This window comes from Temnothorax americanus, unplaced genomic scaffold, assembly GCF_048541705.1.
Source record: "Temnothorax americanus isolate GAGA-0224 unplaced genomic scaffold, ASM4854170v1 Scaffold1, whole genome shotgun sequence".
Lineage (NCBI taxonomy): Eukaryota > Metazoa > Arthropoda > Insecta > Hymenoptera > Formicidae > Temnothorax > Temnothorax americanus.
The window spans coordinates 7,467,990-7,490,356 of record NW_027509230.1 but is presented as its reverse complement, the minus strand read 5'-3'; the positions used below and the strand labels follow the sequence as shown (position 1 = coordinate 7,490,356).

The 22,367-nt window shown below is 41.5% G+C and overlaps 1 protein-coding gene across 1 annotated transcript; it reads right to left on the bottom strand.

Moving 5' to 3' along the window:
- Nucleotides 1–81: 81 nt before the first annotated feature.
- Huwe1 (HECT, UBA and WWE domain containing E3 ubiquitin protein ligase 1) lies at nt 82–22,219 on the bottom strand. The gene is given in 45 exon segments (XM_077424405.1): nt 82–1,049; nt 1,051–1,111; nt 1,225–1,415; nt 1,504–1,669; nt 1,774–1,907; nt 1,978–2,165; nt 2,255–2,443; nt 2,529–2,804; nt 2,881–3,124; nt 3,253–3,380; nt 3,454–3,549; nt 3,631–3,690; nt 3,792–3,973; nt 4,090–4,262; nt 4,356–4,977; nt 5,110–5,286; nt 5,368–5,740; nt 5,879–6,059; nt 6,144–6,372; nt 6,456–6,677; nt 6,738–6,996; nt 7,218–7,409; nt 7,497–7,646; nt 7,752–7,901; nt 7,997–8,123; nt 8,206–8,347; nt 8,425–8,569; nt 8,891–9,178; nt 9,265–9,370; nt 9,454–9,574; nt 10,116–11,346; nt 11,449–11,602; nt 11,688–11,928; nt 12,203–14,850; nt 14,936–15,445; nt 15,538–15,807; nt 15,893–16,537; nt 16,677–16,953; nt 17,037–17,308; nt 17,392–17,616; nt 17,695–17,757; nt 17,832–18,071; nt 18,215–18,433; nt 18,838–18,918; nt 20,915–22,219. Coding segments are annotated over 44 exon segments (12,726 nt in total). The 5' UTR covers nt 18,883–18,918; nt 20,915–22,219; the 3' UTR covers nt 82–935.
- Between the last annotated feature and the right edge of the window lie 148 nt (nt 22,220–22,367).

The window sequence follows — 22,367 nt, the reverse complement described above, 5'->3', positions numbered from 1 at the left end:
GGAGTTCCGAAACTAACTAATAACGGTGCCTGTGCGATGTTTCGCTAATATTGTTCTGTTCGATGTGTTCATGAAGTAACGTCTGTTCAACTGTAAACTTTATTTCGTTAGATCTCAAGAAAAAGAAATTACACTTGTTTAACATCACATTTCGAATGATTAATATTAAAATGATATTTAATGATCATTACTATTAATTAAGAATTAGTTATAATTATTAATACTAATAGTGTGTACAACCATACAGTTTTTAGGGAAGGACAGCATTCGTATTGTGAAATCTTTTAATTAGGCTCAGTTATCTTTCGATTAAATTCTCTCTCGCGTTTTCCCCCTTTCTCTCTCTCTCGCTCTCGCTCTCATTCACTCACACTTTTATCACTTTCTCTCTCTTTCATTCGCACAAACACTCGTCCACTTATACTTTTGCTGCTTCTTTTCTGGTAAAGAACCAGGCTACCGTTACCACCGCTGTATTCTCTATTCAAACTATCGAACCGGTTAAAACATATCGCTGACTTCAAAGTGCAGTATATTACATTTCTTTTTCATCCTATATTATTTCTTATGACAAACTAATGTATCTAACTATTACAATTATGTGTGAATCTTATCTTTAGCTTATGCTTATCATAAAACCGAACTAATCTCTCCTTATCATTCCTTGTTGGGAATTATCGTTAAGCTCAGCATCTTCTTCCAAGATCTTCAACAAAATAAACCCTAGCTTCGGGTATCATTGACAATTATTCTCACGTAATTACATCAGCATTAATTATATGTATATACATATTCGTGCATCTATATGTATATATCGAATTAAACGAGTTTTCAATTAGATCTTGAATGAAGACCAAGCGTGTCATCAGATCGTCACCGATTAGACGCATGAACGCATGAACGCGTAATTATACAGGAGCGAGTTCTCGTAACGTTTACTCTGAACAGGCAGGACAATACATGTACGATAAACTGCTACAATATGACGACAATGGCGTTCCGGCAAACTTATGCAAAACCAAATCCTTCGCTGCATTCGTGAATCGCCTTGAGTAGATTTGTACGTAGTTTATCATATGTCTCGTACACTGGCAGATCCAGTTGATTGAAACTGCAATAAGGGAATACAGTTTTAGAGTAATTTCGCGTTATTTTGTCGATCAAACTTTAGCTTGTATGCATGTTTAAAAAATTGTAAAAAAAAAATTCTTTTCATATAATTACCAAGTATGGGCAGATGGAAGCCTGTCTGTTGACCTGTCCTCTCTGTGAATTTGGAACTTTTGTACGCCGTTCATGCCTTCTAACGCGGCAAAACCTTGTAGCGGCACTTTGGACGTACCAGTAACGAATTGTAAGAACTTCGCACGATCTGCTTGATCAAAACCTCGTAATGCACGCCAGAACCACTGAATCTATTTGAAAAAAAAAAAAAAAACGACAAAACATGAAATAATACAATTCTTCCAAATATAAGATAAAGTACAAAATACCGAAATATACCTGTAAAGATGTAGCGGTGTATTTATGATACTCTGTATTCGCTTTAAGGTCTTCGATATCTACATTAGGCAAGCCGCTGATTAATAATTCAAGTTCTTGTTCATTAAATATGGAGATCAGTCGTTTAGGTATAATATCATAAAAGCCTTCCAAGAATGCGTTTAACCTGTAGAGGATTTAAAATATACAAATAAGAAAGTAATTAAACAAGTAGTTAAAGCAAGCAAATAATATTCTTCTATTCGATTTTAAAACTTTAAATTCACTTACTGTTTACGAATTGCTCCAGTCATCTTCATTTGACATACGAGCCTAATATATTCAAGTTTGGTCTCTTCTGTAACAACTATATTACGTCCATTTGGTATTAAATCTCGAACGTCATTGACGCCAAATTCGTTCACCTATAAGCAACGTATATGTTTAATAATCAAAATATAAATCCGAAAATTACACTGAAATAATTGTTCTTACCTCTGTGGAGAACGTTAATTCATAGCCCAAATCAGAAATAGTATGTTCCGTAAGATAAACAAGTCCTTTGTAAAAACTATAATCTTCGCTTTCCATATCGGTATGTTTCACGAGTATCCCAAGTATATGTTTGTAGAAACTACGCGTGAAGTAGCACTCTAACAATTTGTTGTCATAAATAGCCTTAGCTGCAAAGAAATAACGTGTATCAGAACATATAGTAAAAACGTCTTTTGCATCTGATATGTCTTCGTTGAAAAATAAATCAAATACTTACCAATTACTCGACCCACAAATTTATAGTAACATAAATGATTAGGATTACAATGCGAAGATGAATTTATCATGTATGTTACTCGATCGCCAGGACTGACAGTAAACAGGGCGTACATCGGGTTGAAGATCTCTCTCGAGATAATGACATACCACTCCCGCAACAATCCTCCCGCGTCTTGTCCTTCCTCGCCTTTTAGAATTAAAAAAATAAATCTTAGTATCGAGATTTATGAAGTTTATGCAAGCTTATCAGGATAAATATTAGAAATCTGTACCTTCGAAGACGATGTAAAAGCGATTTTTCCATTCATCGGCATTTCTTCGATGAAGCTCCCTAAATGAATCTTCGAAAACGTGACTCCTACGAACGTGGACTGCCAATTCTTCCCTACGTATACCTTCGTCCATTCGTTCTAATTCCGTTCTAAAGTAACGTCTCTTCACGTCAAAGTCTAACACTCTTGTGTGATCCACCAGTACAGAAAATGGTCCGTCTGCTAAGTGTGTAGTCGTTTGTCGTAGAATTTGGTTGAGCACAGTTCTGTGCGTTTCTGTACGAATAAGATACATATTACGTTAAATTGACAATAGCAACATGGCTTTTATTCATCGTTAGTTAATACGTACCGGCAAATTTGAGGAACTTTAATTGATCCGGTGGCAATGTTTTCTGCGGGGTTGGTGTAATATCCCAGGAAGCATTGGCGGGAGCTTCCGATTGAGAAGTACCTTCATTGTCCGAATATATCGGAGAGACTGGTGCTAAGTCTGGTACCACTTCTCGATTCTCGCTAGTCGCGTTAAGACGACTGTCTCGATCTCGAGACGTACTTGAAGACGAGTGCACCAAGAAGAACGCTTCTACCGCTGGCTGCAATATTAGATATATATGTATATGTTTATACCGCAAATGATGGTAATGATTAATAACAATATAATAATTCAGTAATAACATTCTTCTATAACAGTCTTCTAAGATAATAAATTCAAATCCTTTACCTGTAAAACAAGGACGGCATGATGATCAGGAGTGTATTCTAATTCGAGTAAGCAAGCGCTAAGGGTTTCCCATAAGTTATCTAATACTAAACTCTCACTCAGCAATGGAAGTGCAGTTTTCTCTTCATCTAAAAAAAAAAACAGGAAAAAAAACAGATATAAATACTATAGAAACAATAATCATTAATATCCCTAACTTACCATTGCGAGAAGATGATGTCTTTGTATTATCAAGAATCAAAGTATTTGCTTGCGTTGTATCCATAGGAACATCGGTGTCCGCATTGTTGTCGGCAGCTATAACAAAATATATTATTTTCAATATAAATGTTAAAGACAAATTATAGAAATAAGAAAGTCAGAAGTATATAAAAGTACCTGTTTCTGGCGCATTGCTTGTTGTGCCTGTATCCATGGCTGTCTCTGTTGTTTGATTAGCTTAAAAAAGAATTAATTTGTAAATATTAAAAATTTAACATAAATAATGAAACATTAAATATTTATCGCAAGATAAAATTATAATAACGTCGTATGCATACTTGTTTTCTTGGTGTTTGCTAAGCGGACAGCTTCCCTTATTTGCACAATAACTTTAAGTATTCTCAAAAAGAATGCCTGACTAGAAGTTTTACTGACAAGAGCAGCCATCGATGGTAATTGAAGGTCACTTCCGGCTTTGACTTTACTCGGTGCTGTGACGACTACATTTTCATTAGTAAATCTGAAAAGAAAACGTTTCATAACTAAATAATAAATATCTTGTCTCTCGAAAACGCGAAGTGTATGGATTTAGTACGCTTTGATATTTAATTGCGTGTTTTATAAGTATATTTTTACCTATCTAATAAAATTCCTCGTCCATTTCCACTACTGGTCGATGGTTGGTCCTCCAAGGAATTTCTCCGACTTAATTCACGATTTAGAACTTTTAATTCCATCATCAAATCATTGATATGTTCGCATACCATATTTGCCAATTCCATTGCACCTTCCAGAAGTAATTTTAATATCTAGAGAAAGACGTAAATGGAAGGAAAAAGATATTAACATTTTCATATTATTATTAATACATTAATGCCATTTACATTAATATGAATACATACCAATTGTCTAGTGGGATCAGGGCAATGAGATAAGTTAAGTAATAGCGCAGTTGCATCCTCAAGTCCATCCTCGGAACAACTTTTACTAGTCAAAACCTGCACGGCCAACTTGAGGTGTCCTTCTGGTGCGGCGACGCTTTGATCCTTATTGAGTTCCGTCTTCTTGTTCTTTGCAGCACCTTCTTGCCGCCGAAAGGGATTTACTTCCGTCAAGCCGATGGAGATCAAAGACAGGAGTCGCAGTAATTTATCTGTCAACTGACTGCTTCGTTTGATCACGGACCAATTGAGCATCGAGATAAGTTGGCCGAATGCGGAAGCTTCAAATGTTGTTGTGCCATGTTCCGGCTCACTGCCCAAATTCGTATTCGAATGAGTCCTCGCAACCGATTTTCCTTTTTTAGACGCGCATGAATCCAATTTTAGAAGCAAATCCCAAAAGTCCGGAAGATCACTCCTTCCTACTTTAGACGCAGATTTATTTTTCGCTCCACCTTCCTCTTTGCTGCCACTCACATCCTTTTCCTTACCACTATCTTTATCGTCTAAATCCTTAGATTTGGTTGGCACAAAATATCCAGGGAAACTCTTAGCCAGTGATATCAACAGTTCTAAAGTATGTCTGTAAATATATATATAAAAAGCCAAAAATGTTTTAAAAATCTAATAAAAGAGAAATAAACTTTTAATAATAAGCTTTCAAAATAGCTTCTTTTATTTCAATCTTAAAATATCTTAAAATTAATACACTGACCTGCAAACGGTAGGTGCTGCTTGTGGATGAATGGCAATAATATTACCTTGCCTTTCAGATTTTTTACCGGCATGACGTACTATATGAAATACATTTGCTCTACAGCCGAGCGCAGCGTCGATACTAATATTTAGCCATGATTGCGTGTTATTTCTTTGGTCAAAAATCTTTGGAGAACTGAAATAAATTCAAACATTATCATCATTATGAATATATCGCGTTCTGTTTAAAATCAATTCTTAGTGGGAAAGATCTTACCATAAATCCATGGGAGCATTTAATAATCCCTTTCTCTTAAATTTCCCACTAAAATCTGCCATGATATCCTTATTTTCATCGTTACTTCTTTCCATGATGCTCAATAATGCTTTTACTATCCACTCCCTTGTGCTACCGTGATAGCAAAGATTTCTGATAACCCGGTGAAGCCTGAGGGTGTTAATTTTTGGCTCGTCGACAAATAATAACACCAGCAGGCACGCCATCGATTCATGATCAAGTAATTGCCGGCCTCTTAATCGTAAGCCGGCGCCCTGATGAGCCATAGTCGTATCGCCGCGAGTATTCCAGGTATTCCACTGAGATCTTTGTGGTACTGCGTGAATGGCATATCGTGTGCCGCCTCCACGAGCTACAAATATATTGCGATTTTTGTTTATAAAAGCAACTCATCTAATTACATATATTCATTGTATAATGTTACACTCTATCTTTTTATTCGTGTTAATGCTAATATTTGTGCGTAATATTAACTGTAACAGAAACTTACCTCTCCCAGAATTTCTTAATATGCTCGAGAGAGCAGTATTGCTTTGACTAACATGGTTGAGAAATCTTTCTTGCATCATGTGTCGATTACGTGCTTCCCACTCTCTCCTCAAGTTTTGAGCTTCTTGAGCTAAATCCGGTGGAAGGACGGATATTTGAGACTCTTCCATGTCAGTTAGGATCTACAAAAATAAATGTCAGTTTCATAAGTAGTAATGATGAGACATCGAAAACAACAGTAAATCCATTCAAGAATATATACTAACAGCTTGCCGAAGGGAAGGTTGTAGATTTTGGAAGAAAGCGGCGGCATCCACGGGATCCTCCGGGTTCGCCGAGGCGGCCGCGTGTCGTTGCTGCTCCATGCGTTGTTGCGCCAAGACTTCCTCCTGTATCGCCGGAGGTAAAGCAGCCAGGAATTCAGGATTTACCTCAACCGGTCCGCTAAGCTCCTCGACTACAGAAGCCTGTGCGCGCTGCCTCATACGTTGCAGTCTATCAACACGTTATTTATTATTTACATATTGTTACCCTATTAACATACATGTATAAACATTGAAGCAAGATCATCAATTTACCTGAGCTGCTCGGCAATGACTTCGTCGCGCATATCCTCAGGCAGCGCAGCCAGAAATGAAGGGTCTACACCATCCGGTAATTGTTGTTCCTGATTGCTGGATTGCTGCTGTGGCTGCTGTTGCGACGGTTGCTGTGACGGTTGTGGTTCTGAGGTCCCTGCCGCGGTGGTAGTGGTCTCGGTCGTGATTGAAGACGTTGGATCTTGATTAACGACGTTGGCGCTACAATGACATTCATGTTAATACCGCTGTAATCTATATTCACTTATGCACGGTACTTACTTTCGTTCAACACGCCGTAAGTCAATGTCGCTCGTTCGACACTGAGTATCATCCGTCAAGAGTCTGCGTATCCAATCAGACGAATCGCTACTCTCCCTCGACAGATCCTCGCTAGTTTCTTGACCAAAATCTACTACTAATGGCGCAGCGGAGGTGCGATTAGATGTTGATTCGGCGACATTCGCCGTTTCTGAACTACTTCGTCCAGGCTGTCCTATCGGAGCAAGATGTGTAGGCGTGTCATTAGACACATGTAGGTCTAATGACGAAAGGATATTAGTACACAAAATCTGAATAACTTAACGGTAAGGATAATCAACGAGTCTGAGCAAAAGATTCCAATTTCGATTTTTTAAGTAATCACTAAGGTCCGATTCATGATATAGAACGATTAACATAATACAAATACAATAAGTTTTTTTTACGTATAATAGCGTTTTAAACAGAGGATTTTAATTTTAAAAACAATAGGTATATTACTTAGTCTAATCGTTGCTTCAGATGTGCACGGTCCAAGTACAGAGTCGACGATACTTTCAGCCAACTCTAATGTGGGATTCCGATTTGCCGTACGTGGATCCCGACTATCGGACGTTGACTGCTCCTCCGGCGGTGGTGGAGGTGGTCGCTCCTCGTCCTCTTGAACCGTCACTTCCATTTCACCTGTTACATCTAGTATGTAAAAAATACATAGAGACACGCATATAAAATATTCATTAAAAATAAATATATAAAAAATGTTCGTATTGCAGCCTGTACCAATTATGTCCTCCTCCGGAGTACGCTCTTGTCTTGCAGTTTCTACCGCAGTTTCTCCTCTGGCTACAAGAGTGACGTCAGTTCCTTGAGAAGTTGATGCAGATGATTGAGAAGTTGGTGGCTGCTCAAGTGTCAAACTGGGTAATACGGCTAAAATGTTAGATGCAGTTTGAATAATCGTATTCACATTTAAATATATTATTTTAATATGTAAATTTTTTGTATACGGGGGAAAATATACGAGAATGTACTTACATTCCGCATTATTTGAACGTTCTTTTTCTTCTTTACTATCCTTTTCGCTTTCCTTTTCGGAGCCATGTTGTTTTTTACGTTTCTCCTTACGCTCAGCGAGTTCTGCGTTCCTGTGCTTTTCCAGCCCAGGTATCAGCTTGTGAACAACACCTTTCCGACACAAAAAGTTAATAAAATTAATAAAATTGTTAATAAAATTGTACTATTCATAATAATAAAATTAACACAAATTCCTTCGTTCTTACCAACGCAACAATCCGGTTGAGAATCTCCATCTAACTGCTTACTCTCTTCGATCCACCAGTGTAATGCGGTTGGTATATTATTCAAAGTTGCAGCAAGGCTTGGACCAAAGAGATACCCAGATTGATCCTAACATTAAAAATTTGAAAATTACAATCACCATTTTTTTTTATATATTTGAATAAGTTTTTGTATTACACAATATACGTACGACATAATCGATTTGCTCTTCCTCTTGATTAGTGAATATACCTAATCCGTTATCCATTACGACGACCCGTGTATCTCTAAAGCTCGATGCCAAAACTTGACTGGCGGACAAGGGAAGGGTCTGCGCAGCCGGGCCAAGGAGTCTGTATCATGTATGTTAAATAATTAGGTTGTTTATTGTTTTAATAGTCGCGAAACACAATGTTTTACTAACATATACCTTTGTAATATTACAGGTGGATTTGAACTACGTGGGTTGGATAACTGGAGATACTGATACCGCCTATGTCGTAGAGCACGTTGCGTTCTAGTACTTGCAGTGTCCAAACTTCCTTGCGATATTAACAGTGGGTGAGTACTGATGCCTGCATCAAAATTAATGCAATTATAATCTTATAATTATGTAAGAAATTAATTGAAAGGTAAAAGAAAAAAAGGAGAGAAAAAAAAACAGTCGAACGTTCATATCGACACCCCTGTTCTCGACCAGCTCAACCTTCGTGAACTGAGATTACGGACACTTATGGACATGATTAACACTCATTCTATATTTAAAAACCTATTTTTGCAGTACAAACGAAAATTGAAGGGGAAACTGAAGTCGAGAATAGAGAGGTTGCTCGGTCTCGATTAGTCAAGAATAGGGGAATTTCCGACTGTAATTATCTATTTTCGCTCCTATTTACCGTTGTTCTCAGAACCTGCAGGGGGCTCTTCAAACAGACCTAATGGTAACGGGAATGTGGTATTCCATGGAAGACTAGGTCGCGTATTAACTGGCGTTGACGTATTCGCGATGTCCTGATTTTCAATGTTGTGTTGTATCATTACAACATTACCACCATCGCGCTCAGAAGAGGGGAACATACGAAAAACGCCGCCCTCTCCAGCATCTTCGTAAAATTCTATTCCATCCTCTTCATAATTGGACGATCCTTCCTCCTCTTCTTCCTCCTCTTCCTCATTTTCTTCACCTATAATAACAACGTAAATGAGGATAAGAGATATACGATCTTTCTACCTCGGTTGCCATTATCATGCATAAAGTCGGATTATCTACCATCATCTTCCTCTTCCTCCTCTTCGTCCTCATCATCCTGCACCTCGTCCTCATTATCGTCGGACGGATTACTATCGGAGTCAGAGTCGGAGCTCATTAAGTCCTCCTAAAATAAAATTCATTGTAGATTCAGAAAATAAAACGAAAAGTACTAATTACATGAGAGAAAAAAAGCGACGTTACTCTTACTGTGGTATCTCGAGTTGGATCAAAATCGCCCTCCGCGTCCCGCATCGCGAGACTTTCGTCATCAATATCCATTGGCCTGTGCGGGCGAGAAGATGGCTCTTCCGCCACGGCCGAGCCGTCCCTGGAAAACAGTACACTACTTGATTATAAGTACTGTAGCTTTCATGTGTGTGTGTGTGTGTGTATATATATAAACTTGAAAGACTATTAAATAAATAAATAAAAGATTCGCGAACGTATGCAACACATAAACAAAAGACAAAAACACACATAAACAGCCAGGAAAAAATACATATCACGCTTAAATTAAAAAAAAAGTCTATGCATGTATGTTCGATTGATTAATTGTATGATTGAATTTTACGTATCACAAAATAAAATCGCATAAAATACAATCCATGCAAGGAGAGTACTTCGTTAATATCTCTTAAATGAAAGACATTGTCACTATGCGATATCTGTACCACATATGAGCATATCATTTTAAATTTTGTTCATACAGTAATATTCAGTAAGATATTTTTTTTATCTGCCATGTTGATGTCATTGCTGCGTAGACACATCTTAATCAGACACAAAGAGATTGAATTTACTTTTATACTTGATTTGAATTGCATGACGTTCATCGAAATCTGATTAATCTTTAATTTGCATCTCGTTACCTTTCAAGAAGTTGATCCATGATGTCCTCGAGAGCGGCCTCATCTCCTTCCTCGTGTACCTGGCTCTCCGAGGTCGGTTCCAAGCTTTCCGCTGTCACCGAGATATCGTGCTCAGTGTTCTCCGCGTCCTCGTTCGCTTCCTCGCCCACGGCATGCGTAGCTTCGGAGGTCGTAGTGCCTGTCTGTTCTCCAATCGGTTCTTCTTGGACTGTCCTATTTTTCGGCTTCGTAAATTTGTTATTGACCGCACCCGGCATTGGTTGATTGATAATGCGCGATAAAGTTTCGAGTGGTTTTAACGCGGCGTTAATAGTGCCGGCCATATTCGGGCTCGACAAATCGAGACTGTGCGGTATTTTTGCCAGATCGGTAATTATACCCTTTCTCAGCATTATTCTAACGATGTAATTGACGTTATTGTACTGATGAGCCCTCAAAGAAGCCCTCAGCTGAGTATGCGACATTGGCGGACAACTGTCGATCATGGTAGAGATTAGTCCGATTAACAACTGAAGTTGCGCGTGCTTCTCAGAACTCTCCGGAAGCGCAAGCGTCCTCGTCAAGGCTGCCTTCACTTCTGTCACCAAAGTCGTCTGTACATCTGGCGAGTGATTGCACGAGGCTATAGCAGCGATCAACATTCTCGCCATGCTGCTGCATGTTCGATCGCCCGAATTTTCCGGCGACATCGGCAAAAGTTTATCTAGTAAGAACGCTAAGGCTGTCGTGTCTTCAGGTACCATCTCACTTTGCCCAGCTCTGTACGTATGTTCGGTGATAAGACTGGCTACAGCGCCGTAAGATCTCACAGTCTCTGCCAATATCTTCAATATCGCAGATTTCGTCAGAATGGGCTTCTTCGCCTCTTCTGGTTCTACCTTGCTGTTGTTACCGATGTCGGTGTAAATCTTTAGAGGAATAATTTGCGACACTTGATCGTCGTCGTCCAAGGGATCGTTGGTAGTCGTTGCATTATTTCTCAATATATCTCGCCGCGATGACGACGTCGACGATGACGCGTTACCCATCGATGAAGTTGTCGCGTGTGACGTCTTCTTTTCGGGGCTTGTTGGAGTTGCCGATCCGTCATCCGACGACACTGGCATTGGCTTAATTAACGCGTTCAACATATCACGAATAACACCTACGGATACCTCTTCCACCATCGGTAATGCTGGAGAGTGACTAGGAGGTAAGGCTTTGACAACTAGCCTATTGTCAACGTCATCCTCTGTAAAACGATAAAGATATAATTAGTAAACAAAATCACTAAAAAATATTGCTTTTTTATATTAATGGATATAGAATACCACACGGATTAATTGAAACTCACTTTTCAAGCAACTTATGTCAACTCTTAGAATATTTTCGCACACTTCTTTGTATACTTCCGGATTGCGGCAAACGGCGCTGCTGATTTGTCGTGTCATGAAAAGTATCTCTTTATATGCAGGAGGTATGTTGCTCTGCGTGCGCGCACGAATGACCTGGAACAAAAGCGAGCGAATAATTCATTGTTATATGGATAGATTAGTACGCGATATACGCGAAATATCGAAAAGATAAAAATACCTTCTCCATCGCAAGGCGAAGCGTGCGCGGTTCCTCAAGAGTATGTCGTATCAGTAACGTACATAGGGTGATGCAGCCGGTAAAACTGCACATTTGTGTCATTTCGAGGAGTAACTTAACACCACCCTCACGCGCAAACACCTCCGCATTTCGATAATCTCTCGTCAACCGTAAACACACTTTCAACACAGCGTGTAATGCGTCTCGATCGACTGGGATTGCCAAAAACTTTACACACGCTCTGTAACATAAACAATATTTATGAGATGTTTATTTGGTTCTTAGTTAATTCAATTTTACACATGAAGTATTTCGTATAATGCATGGCCATAAAAAATATTACGAAAAGTGATAAACTAAAACGCTTCCGCAGAAGGAGCATTAATCATACGGCATCCTAGAAATTAATATTACACGATATAATTTTCTCCTTTTTCCGCGAGGTCTAAATTATTTAAATATATTATTCACGTGTTAAATATTACACACTTTAATGGTGATCTTGTATCTCTTACCGTACAATACTCGGCGCTATACTAGGATCCAATCCTTGCACCACCGTATTTCGTCTCTCTTCTCCTACCGGGTTCTCGTCAGTATCCATATTCGAATCTGAACCCGAGCCACCGTCCTCTTTATCCGTGTTCAGCTTGAAACCCATTGTTATGGGCCGCCTGTTATCACTGTCCTCGTTCACTTGCGTCATACAAGAGAAGGTGATGAGATATCGGCGCCGACTGCACGATATCCGCACGCTGGATTCGCCCGCCCAATACGCATCGTTGATGATTCGATTATTCATAGGCGAATAGAGAGTCCATTTGCCTGTGCTTAAATCGAACCACTTCCACGATCTGGTCGTGATTTTGTGCATTACTTGCTTTCGTTGCGTAAGAGTGGCCACCTTCTCCAGGCGATCGATGAGCAGTAACAAAGGCGCCAACCACTTTGGTGTTTTCATGCTCAACACGGCGCTGGTATCCTTGCAGTCTTTAGCGATTCTGTTCTTGTTCGCGGTAAGCGGAGCCTCGCTCACCACCAGCAGTCGTACAAGTTTGTCCAGTATCGCGCATTCCTCCACTATGAGAGCGCACGGGACTCTCATCTCCTGGAAAGAACCCTCGAAGAAGAGAGTGTAGAGGTAAAGACGACCAGACAGTTTGTTCGCTTCCTCGCACTCTACCAATCTGGCGCCGGCATTTTCATCCTGGCTCTCTGCGATCTCAATTAGATAATCCACTAAACGACCGACCTCGCGTATCAACTGCCGTAACGTATCGTCTCGCCATTCGTCACCGTTTCTTTTCGTGATCGTCACCAACAGATCGCAAATCCTATATACCGTGTCCGGCATGAGGTCCAACAGATTGAGACACTGCCCCAGCGCACTACGCGTAAACTCGTCTATGCTCTCGGTGATCGTCGTTTCGCGAGAGGGTATCTCCTCGATGCCCGAAATCTTGCGCGTGTCCGTGTCACCGAGTGACATCGCGATCGCGTGCATTATCTGATCGTCATCCGCCAATTCCAAGTCCATGATCAAGCCTTGGCCGCTGGCGTCGCTTACTGGTGCGTCAGGTCTACGTAGAGTCGCAGGATTTGTTAGGAGGTAATCGGTCGCCTGTTCCACGGTCATCGTGTGCAGTAACGCTTCTATACAGTGCGCTCGACTAAAGCCCATATCCATCAATTGTCTCAAATATTCTGGATTCACATCTGCCTCTGGTTCGTCTCTACGATCAGACCCACCGGTTCTGCCAACGCCGCTCGCACCGCTACCGCTGGCTGTTGCGCTGTCCCCGCTTTCCTCTTTCTCGGTGCGTTCCTTAATGATCTTCTCGCCACGCAGAATATGTCGTAAAATCGATAAAATAGACTCTGTCATGCGAGCTCCATAGCTTTTGAGCGGTTTTTTGCCCCACATCAGCATCACCGCTTCGAAGGCTTTTTTGTGAATATCGATGAGGTACCTTATTGGATCAAACGTCTCGCATACTTTATATATTCCCGTACACTTTGACGAGACTACGTGAGGAGAGTCCAAGATGGCCTTGGGATTGACCATTTTCTCCAGTAGCATCAGCCAGGCGTCCAAGAATTCGCCAGTTCCGTCGGGTAGATTAGGATGTTCCAGTCCCTCGGGTAATGTAAATTGGCCTCCACCTGACAATGCCCAGTGAAAAGTAGAGAAAAATGCATTTTGGCCGTTCAATTTGACAAATTTTTGAAGCATCAGGTGATAGGGATGCCTCTTCTCATCAAAGAGCATCGGTGAGGTGAATCCCACTGAACATATGAGAAAGGTGAGCTTAAATTTGGGAATCGGCGACGGGGGTAATTTATCCCACGATAAGCCGCGCGTCAATAAGCAATTCAACGCGGTGGCAACACTTCGCGCTGCCTGAGAGGGCAATGTGGGCGTCAGGGGCATTTGCTGTCCTCTACGTTGTCTTACAGGAGAACCCATGCAAAGCTTGACGAGTAGACCAAATAATTCTGAGAGAGCTCTGCCGAGTCTTGAAGAAGCGCCGAGTAACGGTTTGATATACTTCAGTTGATAGTTGTTCGGCCTGTCGGTGCTTACAGTTGGTTTGTCGTCTACCTCCATCGGCACCGGCGGCGGATCTGTGCTAAGAGCTTCCATGGCCGTGGTCATCCCGTTACTTCCCATATCCGAAGATACAGTAGCAGACCAAGAGGTCGAAGGTTCGCCCTCGGTTTTTAACTCGGGTGGCATCAACTTGTCCATGTCTTCTTTGCCAAATTCGCATCCGGCCGGGATAATATCCTCACTACATAACGCGAGCAACAATGTACTCTCCCAAACGAGAGACATATAAAGCTCCGATAAACCCTTGAGCACAGTCAAGCCTAATTCGGATCCCCAATGATTCATCGAAAGATTTCGAATATCACTTTGACTGGTACGACAAACATGAACAAACATCACTACGTATCCGTGAGCTGCATTCATGGCGTGTAATAAAGGCGTAGCAGTATCGCTCGTAAATGCAGTCTCCAAATTTGGTGCTGATGCAAGTTCATGTAACAAAACGGAACCGCCAGGTGATTCCATATTACTGTGAAGTGGCTTCAACAAATTTAGCACTTCATTTAATTGTGACAAACCGGTTTTGAGTACCAATGGTTCATGTGCGAGGTTCTGCAAACACCAAATTACATTTGCAATACAATTACATTAAAAACATGTATCGTTAAAAATATTATTATATAAAAATCAAACGTACCAAAATACTTTTGCATACTGAGGCTACAGATTGGGCCGCTTGTGCTACAGGATAATCAACAGGTAAATTAGGTAGACCCAAAATCGACAGTAGTGGAACGAGTCCCTTCTGAGCAACAAATTCTCTGCAGTGATCATCCGTTGAATTATTACTTAAAATGGCATCCACAAATTTCATAACGTTATGGATATATTCCACTAAAGCAATGGGAGTCTTTTCTCTTGGTTGAGGTGGCGGTCCAGGCTGAGGAGGCGACATACTAGGTTGCTCTTCTCGTTGAGGATGCGAACTCGTGCTCGCTTCCTCTTCGTCTTCTTCCTCTTCATCACTACTGCTGCCACCACCTCCTCCACCACCGCCACCGGAATCTCCTATGCCGACACTAACTGATTGAGCAGATGTTTGACGATTTCCAGAGGCCGTGTTCGATGGTGAATTTTCAGATTTACTAGCAGCACGCCAACATATGTATCGTGGATCACAGCCCAATACACACAATTCTTCGAGTAACTAGCAAGTAGAAAAAAGAAAAATAAGTGTCAGAAAAATACATGTATAACAAAAAAAATTAGTTATTCGAAAGTGCTGCTTGTAAATGATACCTTAATAATAGCCGCAATAGCGTCAACTTTTAAGCTTGGTTGGTGCCTCATCAGCTCATCCATGGCATTGCCTAAATTCGAAGCTGTATCGCCTAATGGATCGGCGCTTCGTCGTCGCCGCATTGCCGAGAGATAAACAGGTGAAAGAAGTACTTTAAATAAGCGTTCAAATGGTCGCCGCTTCACAAAAGATTCAAGACCGCGTTGATTCAAACAGAGTGCGCTGAACACATTAGGTAGAGAACCCAATACTTCTCTAGTGGCAGGAACCTGATATAATTGATAAAAACATTCTTAATATCGTATCATAAAAAATACTCTTCTATTCTACAAAACATAAATTATTTACACTCACTTCTTTTATAAGTAGAGCATGGAGTACAACATCAGTCAAACCATTGTCTTGTAGAGACGATAGTAATGACGGTTCTTGGAAAACGTATACAGTCACAACGTCAGTAGCAAGTAAGAACAACGAAGGACCATAGTACTCTGAATTACTTATAATATGCTTGAGAGAAGATGGTAGTGTGCCTTCCATAACGTGTCGTATGCTATCAGAAAAAGCTGGATCCTGAATTGCCTTTTTAAGAAAATTCAACATCGATTTCAGGAGTGCTGCTCGTTGTGGTAAGCATGTTTTGCCCGTCTTAGCGGCAGAATAGTCTGGCTGCTGTTCGTTTTTCTCATCTGCTTTAGCAACCGTATTTTCATCCTCTGATATTTCCATAGGATTAGATGATTCCTCTCGTTCGTCGAAAGTCTCGTGTTCGCGGCGCGACGTGGAAGATGCTTCCTCCCTTTCTGCTGATCTTTCACGCGAAGTTTGTGGAGCATCTTGATAGAGCAATGGCTCTATTTCAAACGGTTGTTCTTTCCTACATACGTTAACTTCCATGTCTAAACGATTGATGAAGCTTGCTAAGCCATTGTGTGTTTGAAAACCTTGCATGTCTATGTTTGTTATTAAATCTATGACACGCACTGCTCTTGTTACAAACTGTAAAAGAAAAGGGATAAAATAAGATTGACTCTATTTTACAAATAAATGTAAAACTAAGTTCAATAAATCATGATTCCTTTTAATTATTAATACCGAATAGTAAGACGGTTGTATTGTGCATTCTGATAAGTAATACCGTTATGTGCTCCAGTTCACTTCCTGGCCAATTGATGACTTTCAAAAGACTCTCCATCATGCCGCAACTTACGAGAGCCTCTCCACCCGCCTCGTAACTCGCAAGATGATACAAAAAGCTAAACAAAGCTGTCGCAAGTGGAAGAGGAAATGGTTGTCCATCAGGTTGCGGCGAGGTTAACGTTGTTATACAAGTACGAACCAAAACGGGCAGAAAGCCGTGATACGAGCTAGCTCCAGTGACGTCAATAATCATGTTCAATCGCGAACCTGGTTTTCTGAAATCATATTAGTTAAGATAATTATATCATATCCGTTATCAAAAATCCGTATGAGATAAGAAAAAGATATTCGTACTCACTTAGGGAAGTGTGGATTCCGGTCTAAGTGTATAATGCTTGTAAGAGTGCGCAACGCTGCTGCACGAATCTCAACAAGATGAGTATGTGGTAATTCCAACAATTCAACCAGCTCCTCAAGAAGTCCGGCATGGAGAAGACTATGCGCATTTTCTTGCAGCGCGTTGCTGTACACAAGCACGGATAATGCTTGAAGTCGAGCTTGCACGCACTGTAATCGTCTTCGATAATCCGAAAAACTATGCGCTAGTCTTATGTGTGTCAATAGAGCCATCTAAGAACATATTTCAAACGCGTTAAAAAAATATCCCCCGCGTATCGTGTCGTTTATGTAAAGAAAAAATTGAACATCCTTACCTGTCGTTCCTGAGGTACGTTATAAACTTTCAACAGATCGTTCATAATCTGTGCTGGGGTTTTTCCGAGTTTATCAACATTTTCTATATGTATATATGTTACAAGATTCATTTGACCAACTTTTTTTGTACTAGAGAGTGATGTACCAGTTGCCGATGGCTCCGCTACAGTCGGATTTTCCGCATAAAATTCGAAGTGTAACGTTGTAGCACTCGCTGGAAATGGCTGTAAAATAAAAAATGTCATTTATAAAACTGCCCCATATCGTAAATCGTTGCACAATAATTGTATGTGCGTGCTTACTTTCTCTGGAAATTCCTTGCAGCAGTCTGCCAAACCAAAACCGTTTTCCTTTCCTCCCCAACTCTGTAATAAGTTATTACTTAATAAATAGAATTAAATCATATCGCTAAAATTTAAATAAAATAAAAATTACTGACCTCTGCTAGGTGAATAAGCCTGCTGAGCAAAGCTTGCCGTTTGTCACTATTTAGACGTGTAATAAAATTACTGCGTTTACTAAACATGTACAGAAGATTTAATACACCAAGGACTACATTCATGTTACAACTTGATAGTAAAGTAACCAAGTGTTCCATGCTGTTGTACAAATGCCGTGAGAATGAATGCTCAATTAACAACGTTGTAAAGTGGAGAACCCAGAGAAGCAGTTCTTTTGCCTGTGTTAATAAATTAATGATATATAAATTATTTAATTAATCAGCTGGGTTTTAATGTAAAACCATTACAAGAAGCAATATTCCCAAGTAATACATATTTTAATCAACTGACGCTAATACAGATAAAAACTTATTAAACAAACCTCTCGATTTTGAGGAAGATCACATGCTAATTCCCATGGATTATCTGGACTCTTTGCTGCAGCTTCTTCTAAAATACTGTCACTGAGATCTAAGACATCAATCCAATGAAACAATTCGCACTTTCCGAATGTCCACGCATCTATCTGCTTTAGTTCTTCCAGTAGCTCTGCATGCGAGCAAGAGCGTAGTTTGCTTATGAGTGCCTGACATTCTGCTGGCTAAACACACATATTACACATAATTAGTTTTGATACAATATTCGAAATAAAGCGTGTGCGCGTGCGTACGTGTTACAATTATGCGTTTGTATAACAAGCTTTTGTATTCCAAGAAACAATACGCAATCAAGATTAGTTTACAAACTAAATTTATATCGAAATTTATATCGTTTACAATGTATTTACGTGTTGTATATACATATATGGTTTATATTGTACGTATAATTATGTGTATATTATATGTATATGCATAGAAAAAAAGCTATGAAATTATGTTCTCCGTCCAAAGAGATTAAAATTCATTTAATGTATGTTTTAATCAAAATAAATTAACACGTTATCACGTAAATCTAAGTAAAAGTGGTTAAAAGTTTATTCAAATAAAATCTGTGCATAATACTTACCACTTCGGAAGTGCATTTTTTCAATCTACTGCGATCGATTTTCATTTTGATGTGTTAACGAATCCTTTCCAAATTTAATATCTAGAATAAAAGCACAAATATCCCATTATAAGTTTCTATAGTGACAATTACTTAAAATTAATTTATATATATATATATATATAGTAATAAATACATATAATTAAAGTAAGTAAAATATCGAGTCCTTTATACGATAAAAAGTAACACCATCGATCCTTGCATCATTGATAATTAACAACACAGAAAAATATAAAGAATACAACTTTAGTTATTTTTTATTCCTTTGTTATCAGAAAAATACGATAAAAGTAATGCAGTTAGTCATACCACTGCAGTAAGATTGTCACATTCCACAGATATCATATCGCAATGGCTTATTATTATAAGATAGAAAAATTCCAATTAATAAGTTACTGTGCATCACGCTAAATCATTTATATAAGCGCATTGTAAAATGTTCATTAACGCATTCTATTTACTAACTGTAACAAATATCAATGAACAAAACATTCAATAGTATTCGATAAACTTCTAGAAAGCAAGATTCTTCTTCCGTATATAAGAGAATTATTAAAATTACATAATCAGAGGCAAGTTTCTAAAGACACACGTACATTTTTATTAACTCATGTAACTCATTTACGAGAATGCACGGATCTCGAGAATCAATAGCGTAAACTGATCTCTACAACTCGTGCATAGATCAGGCCGTAAGGACCGGTCTACAATGGATGTCGTTAACTGTCGTAAGTGGTGAATCGTAAGAAATTTACCAATCATAGTCCAGTTTGAGGAAACTGACTAATCAACCAGTGATTGGTTAATTTCTTACGACTCACGACTTACGACAGTTACGACATCCGTTGTAGACCGGCCCTAAAAGAATTTATGTAGAATATATAAAAAAGAATTACACACAATTATATGCCAACACAAATAACATACAAAGATCGATGTGTACAGGTATAGAGAAGTACTAATGTGTTTGCGATTTTCTAAACCATATGCACAGTTGGAAGAATTCAAACGAGACTCTTCTGGAAGATAAGAGTCTGGAACAATCTCCACGCAAGACCACGTTTCTTCTCCTCTCGTAATCTCAAACGTTTGTATACCTTCGCAATGATCGTGTGTATATTGTACAGCAATAATTAGAGATACACGTGTTTACGCGTACGAGATCGGACAACTAGAAAGAAACAGAGAAAGAGAGAAAGAGAGCAAATTGGACTATGACGAAATCGGGTTTCGGCGAACAGAGAATCGCTGTGCACAATCGGCACAACAATGACTCAACGTTACGAAACGTATCGCAACACGAAGCAACTCGGTTTTTCTTCCCGTTCTCTCTTCCTTCTTCAAACGCTCGATTCCGCACTATCTGGGTCGTCCTACCCTTTGTGCCACGCGTCGGTCATCCCTCGGGTCGGACGTTCGACGTTCGCTCGCTTCCTACCCGCGATCGGTCGGTCGGTCGTGCGCGCGCGCGCGCGCGCGCGAGACGCGAGGAAGCGAATCCACGCGGATCGCGCGGATTTTCGACGTACGAGACACGGGAGATCACGCTTCAATCTGCACAGTCATCAGCGGCACGGGGGCGCGTATTCTAACCTATTCCGCCGCGGCGCAGGAACAATGGTGAGCAAACTCGGGGGGAGCACACACGCAGCAACACACCGCACCGCACGCCGCACGCAGATCGAGTGACAACACCCTGGCGGCGATCGGCCACACTGCCAGCAGTGCCAGCGCGCACGGGAGACCCGTGCGCCCTCGTAAATAAACGTTTGAAGGTGAAAAGAGGCATGTGTGTGATGGTGTGCGATGCCCACGGTTTCGAACGCGGCGACGGTTAGACAAGGGGAAAAAGAGGCCTTTCCCTCGAGAGGAAAAAAGCGATCGAGGAAAGGAAACCCGAAAAAGAAAGAAAAAAAAAAGACCGAAGGAAAGAGAAACGCTCTCGCGTTGACGAGAAAAGGGGGAAGGAGAGCGACGTGTCTTCTTCTCTCCCCTCTCACTATCTCTCTCTCTCTCTCTTTGTCTCTCTTTCTCTCACCTGGCGATGAGCCGTCGTACTTCCGTGCACCCAACTTCTCCCCGCGATAACGTAGCGCTGCCGCTACTGGTAGCCTCCTCCGTCGATGTGCCCGAACTGCCCGAGTTCTTCCGTCCGATGCGCTTCTTCACGTCAGGAGCGTGGCGATGCGGCACGGGCATCGCGCTCGCGTCGAACCCGTGAACCCGAGATCACTTGCCGATGCTGCTATACGGCGTCCGCGATTCTCGCCAGATTTTCCGTCCATCAACGCGCAGACCTCGGCGGACCTACTCCGGCTCCGGCACGCTGATAGTCGGCTAGCGCGGCTAACGCTAACGCGCGACAGCGACGGCGAGAACGCGCGAGCGGAACGAAGAGACGAGAAAACACGGGTGATAAGGAGAGGGGAACGGTGGGAGACGGACGGACGGACGGACGCACCGCGAGACAGAGACAGAGTCAGGGCAGGACCGGGGGACGGGGAGGTGCGCCGAACGGAGCGGAGGGCCGCTCGCGGCACGACGGTGTCAAAACGGAACTGCCGCGAACGAGCGCGGCCACGAACCGTCTTCCTCGGTCTTCGCAGTCGTCTCCCCCCTGTTTTCTTTTTAATTCTTTCTGTTTCCTTTTCTCTTCCTTTTGCCGCTCCGTTTTTTTTTCCCTTTATCGGCCGACGACGGTGCCGATCAGCGCCATTTTAGCGAGGCATCCCGCACGAGACGACGGTGTCGTCTCTCGTCTCGTTTAACCTTGGCGGAACGGACGGGGTGTCCGCGCACGCCACACCAGAGCCCTGACGGGCCTGAGCTCGATCGCCGTATTCGCCGTCGATGTTTCTCGAACGATGTCTCTCTCTCTCTTTCTCGCTCTTTACGTTCGTTCGGAGCGAGTTCGCGACCTCCTCGTCGTTCGTCGTCGCGGCACGGTCACTCGTCTCGCTCGACGTGTCGTGTCGTCGCACGAGTCGTTGCGCGAGAGTTCGCGCTCTCGCTCTTTCACCGATGTATGTATGTATACATATGTAATGTGTGTGTACGTATATTATTGCGCACCGAGAGAGAACGAGCTAGGTCGGTTGCGTCGCGTATGTACATACGTTGCACACACCACACGCGCACACGCGCACGCGCGCGCGAGCCGTCAAACACAACCTCCTCTCCGCGAACGTTTCACGCTTCACACACGTTCGCTCGCGGAACGCGGCGTGTCGCGATAAGTACCGTCGACGCGCAATTGCACGCAATTGTTCGCGCGTACCCGATTCTCTACACACACGCTCGCGCGCGCTCCCTTTTTCTCCCCTTTTTTCTCTCTTCTTCCTTTCCACCTTTACGCGATCGGCGCGCACACACACACACACACACACGTATGTACACACGCGACAGGCAGATCCTCACGTTACGGGACACGCGACGACCGCGCGAATCGCGATGCGGGCGCGGCATAAACTCGCGGACGAATCCGCTGCCGC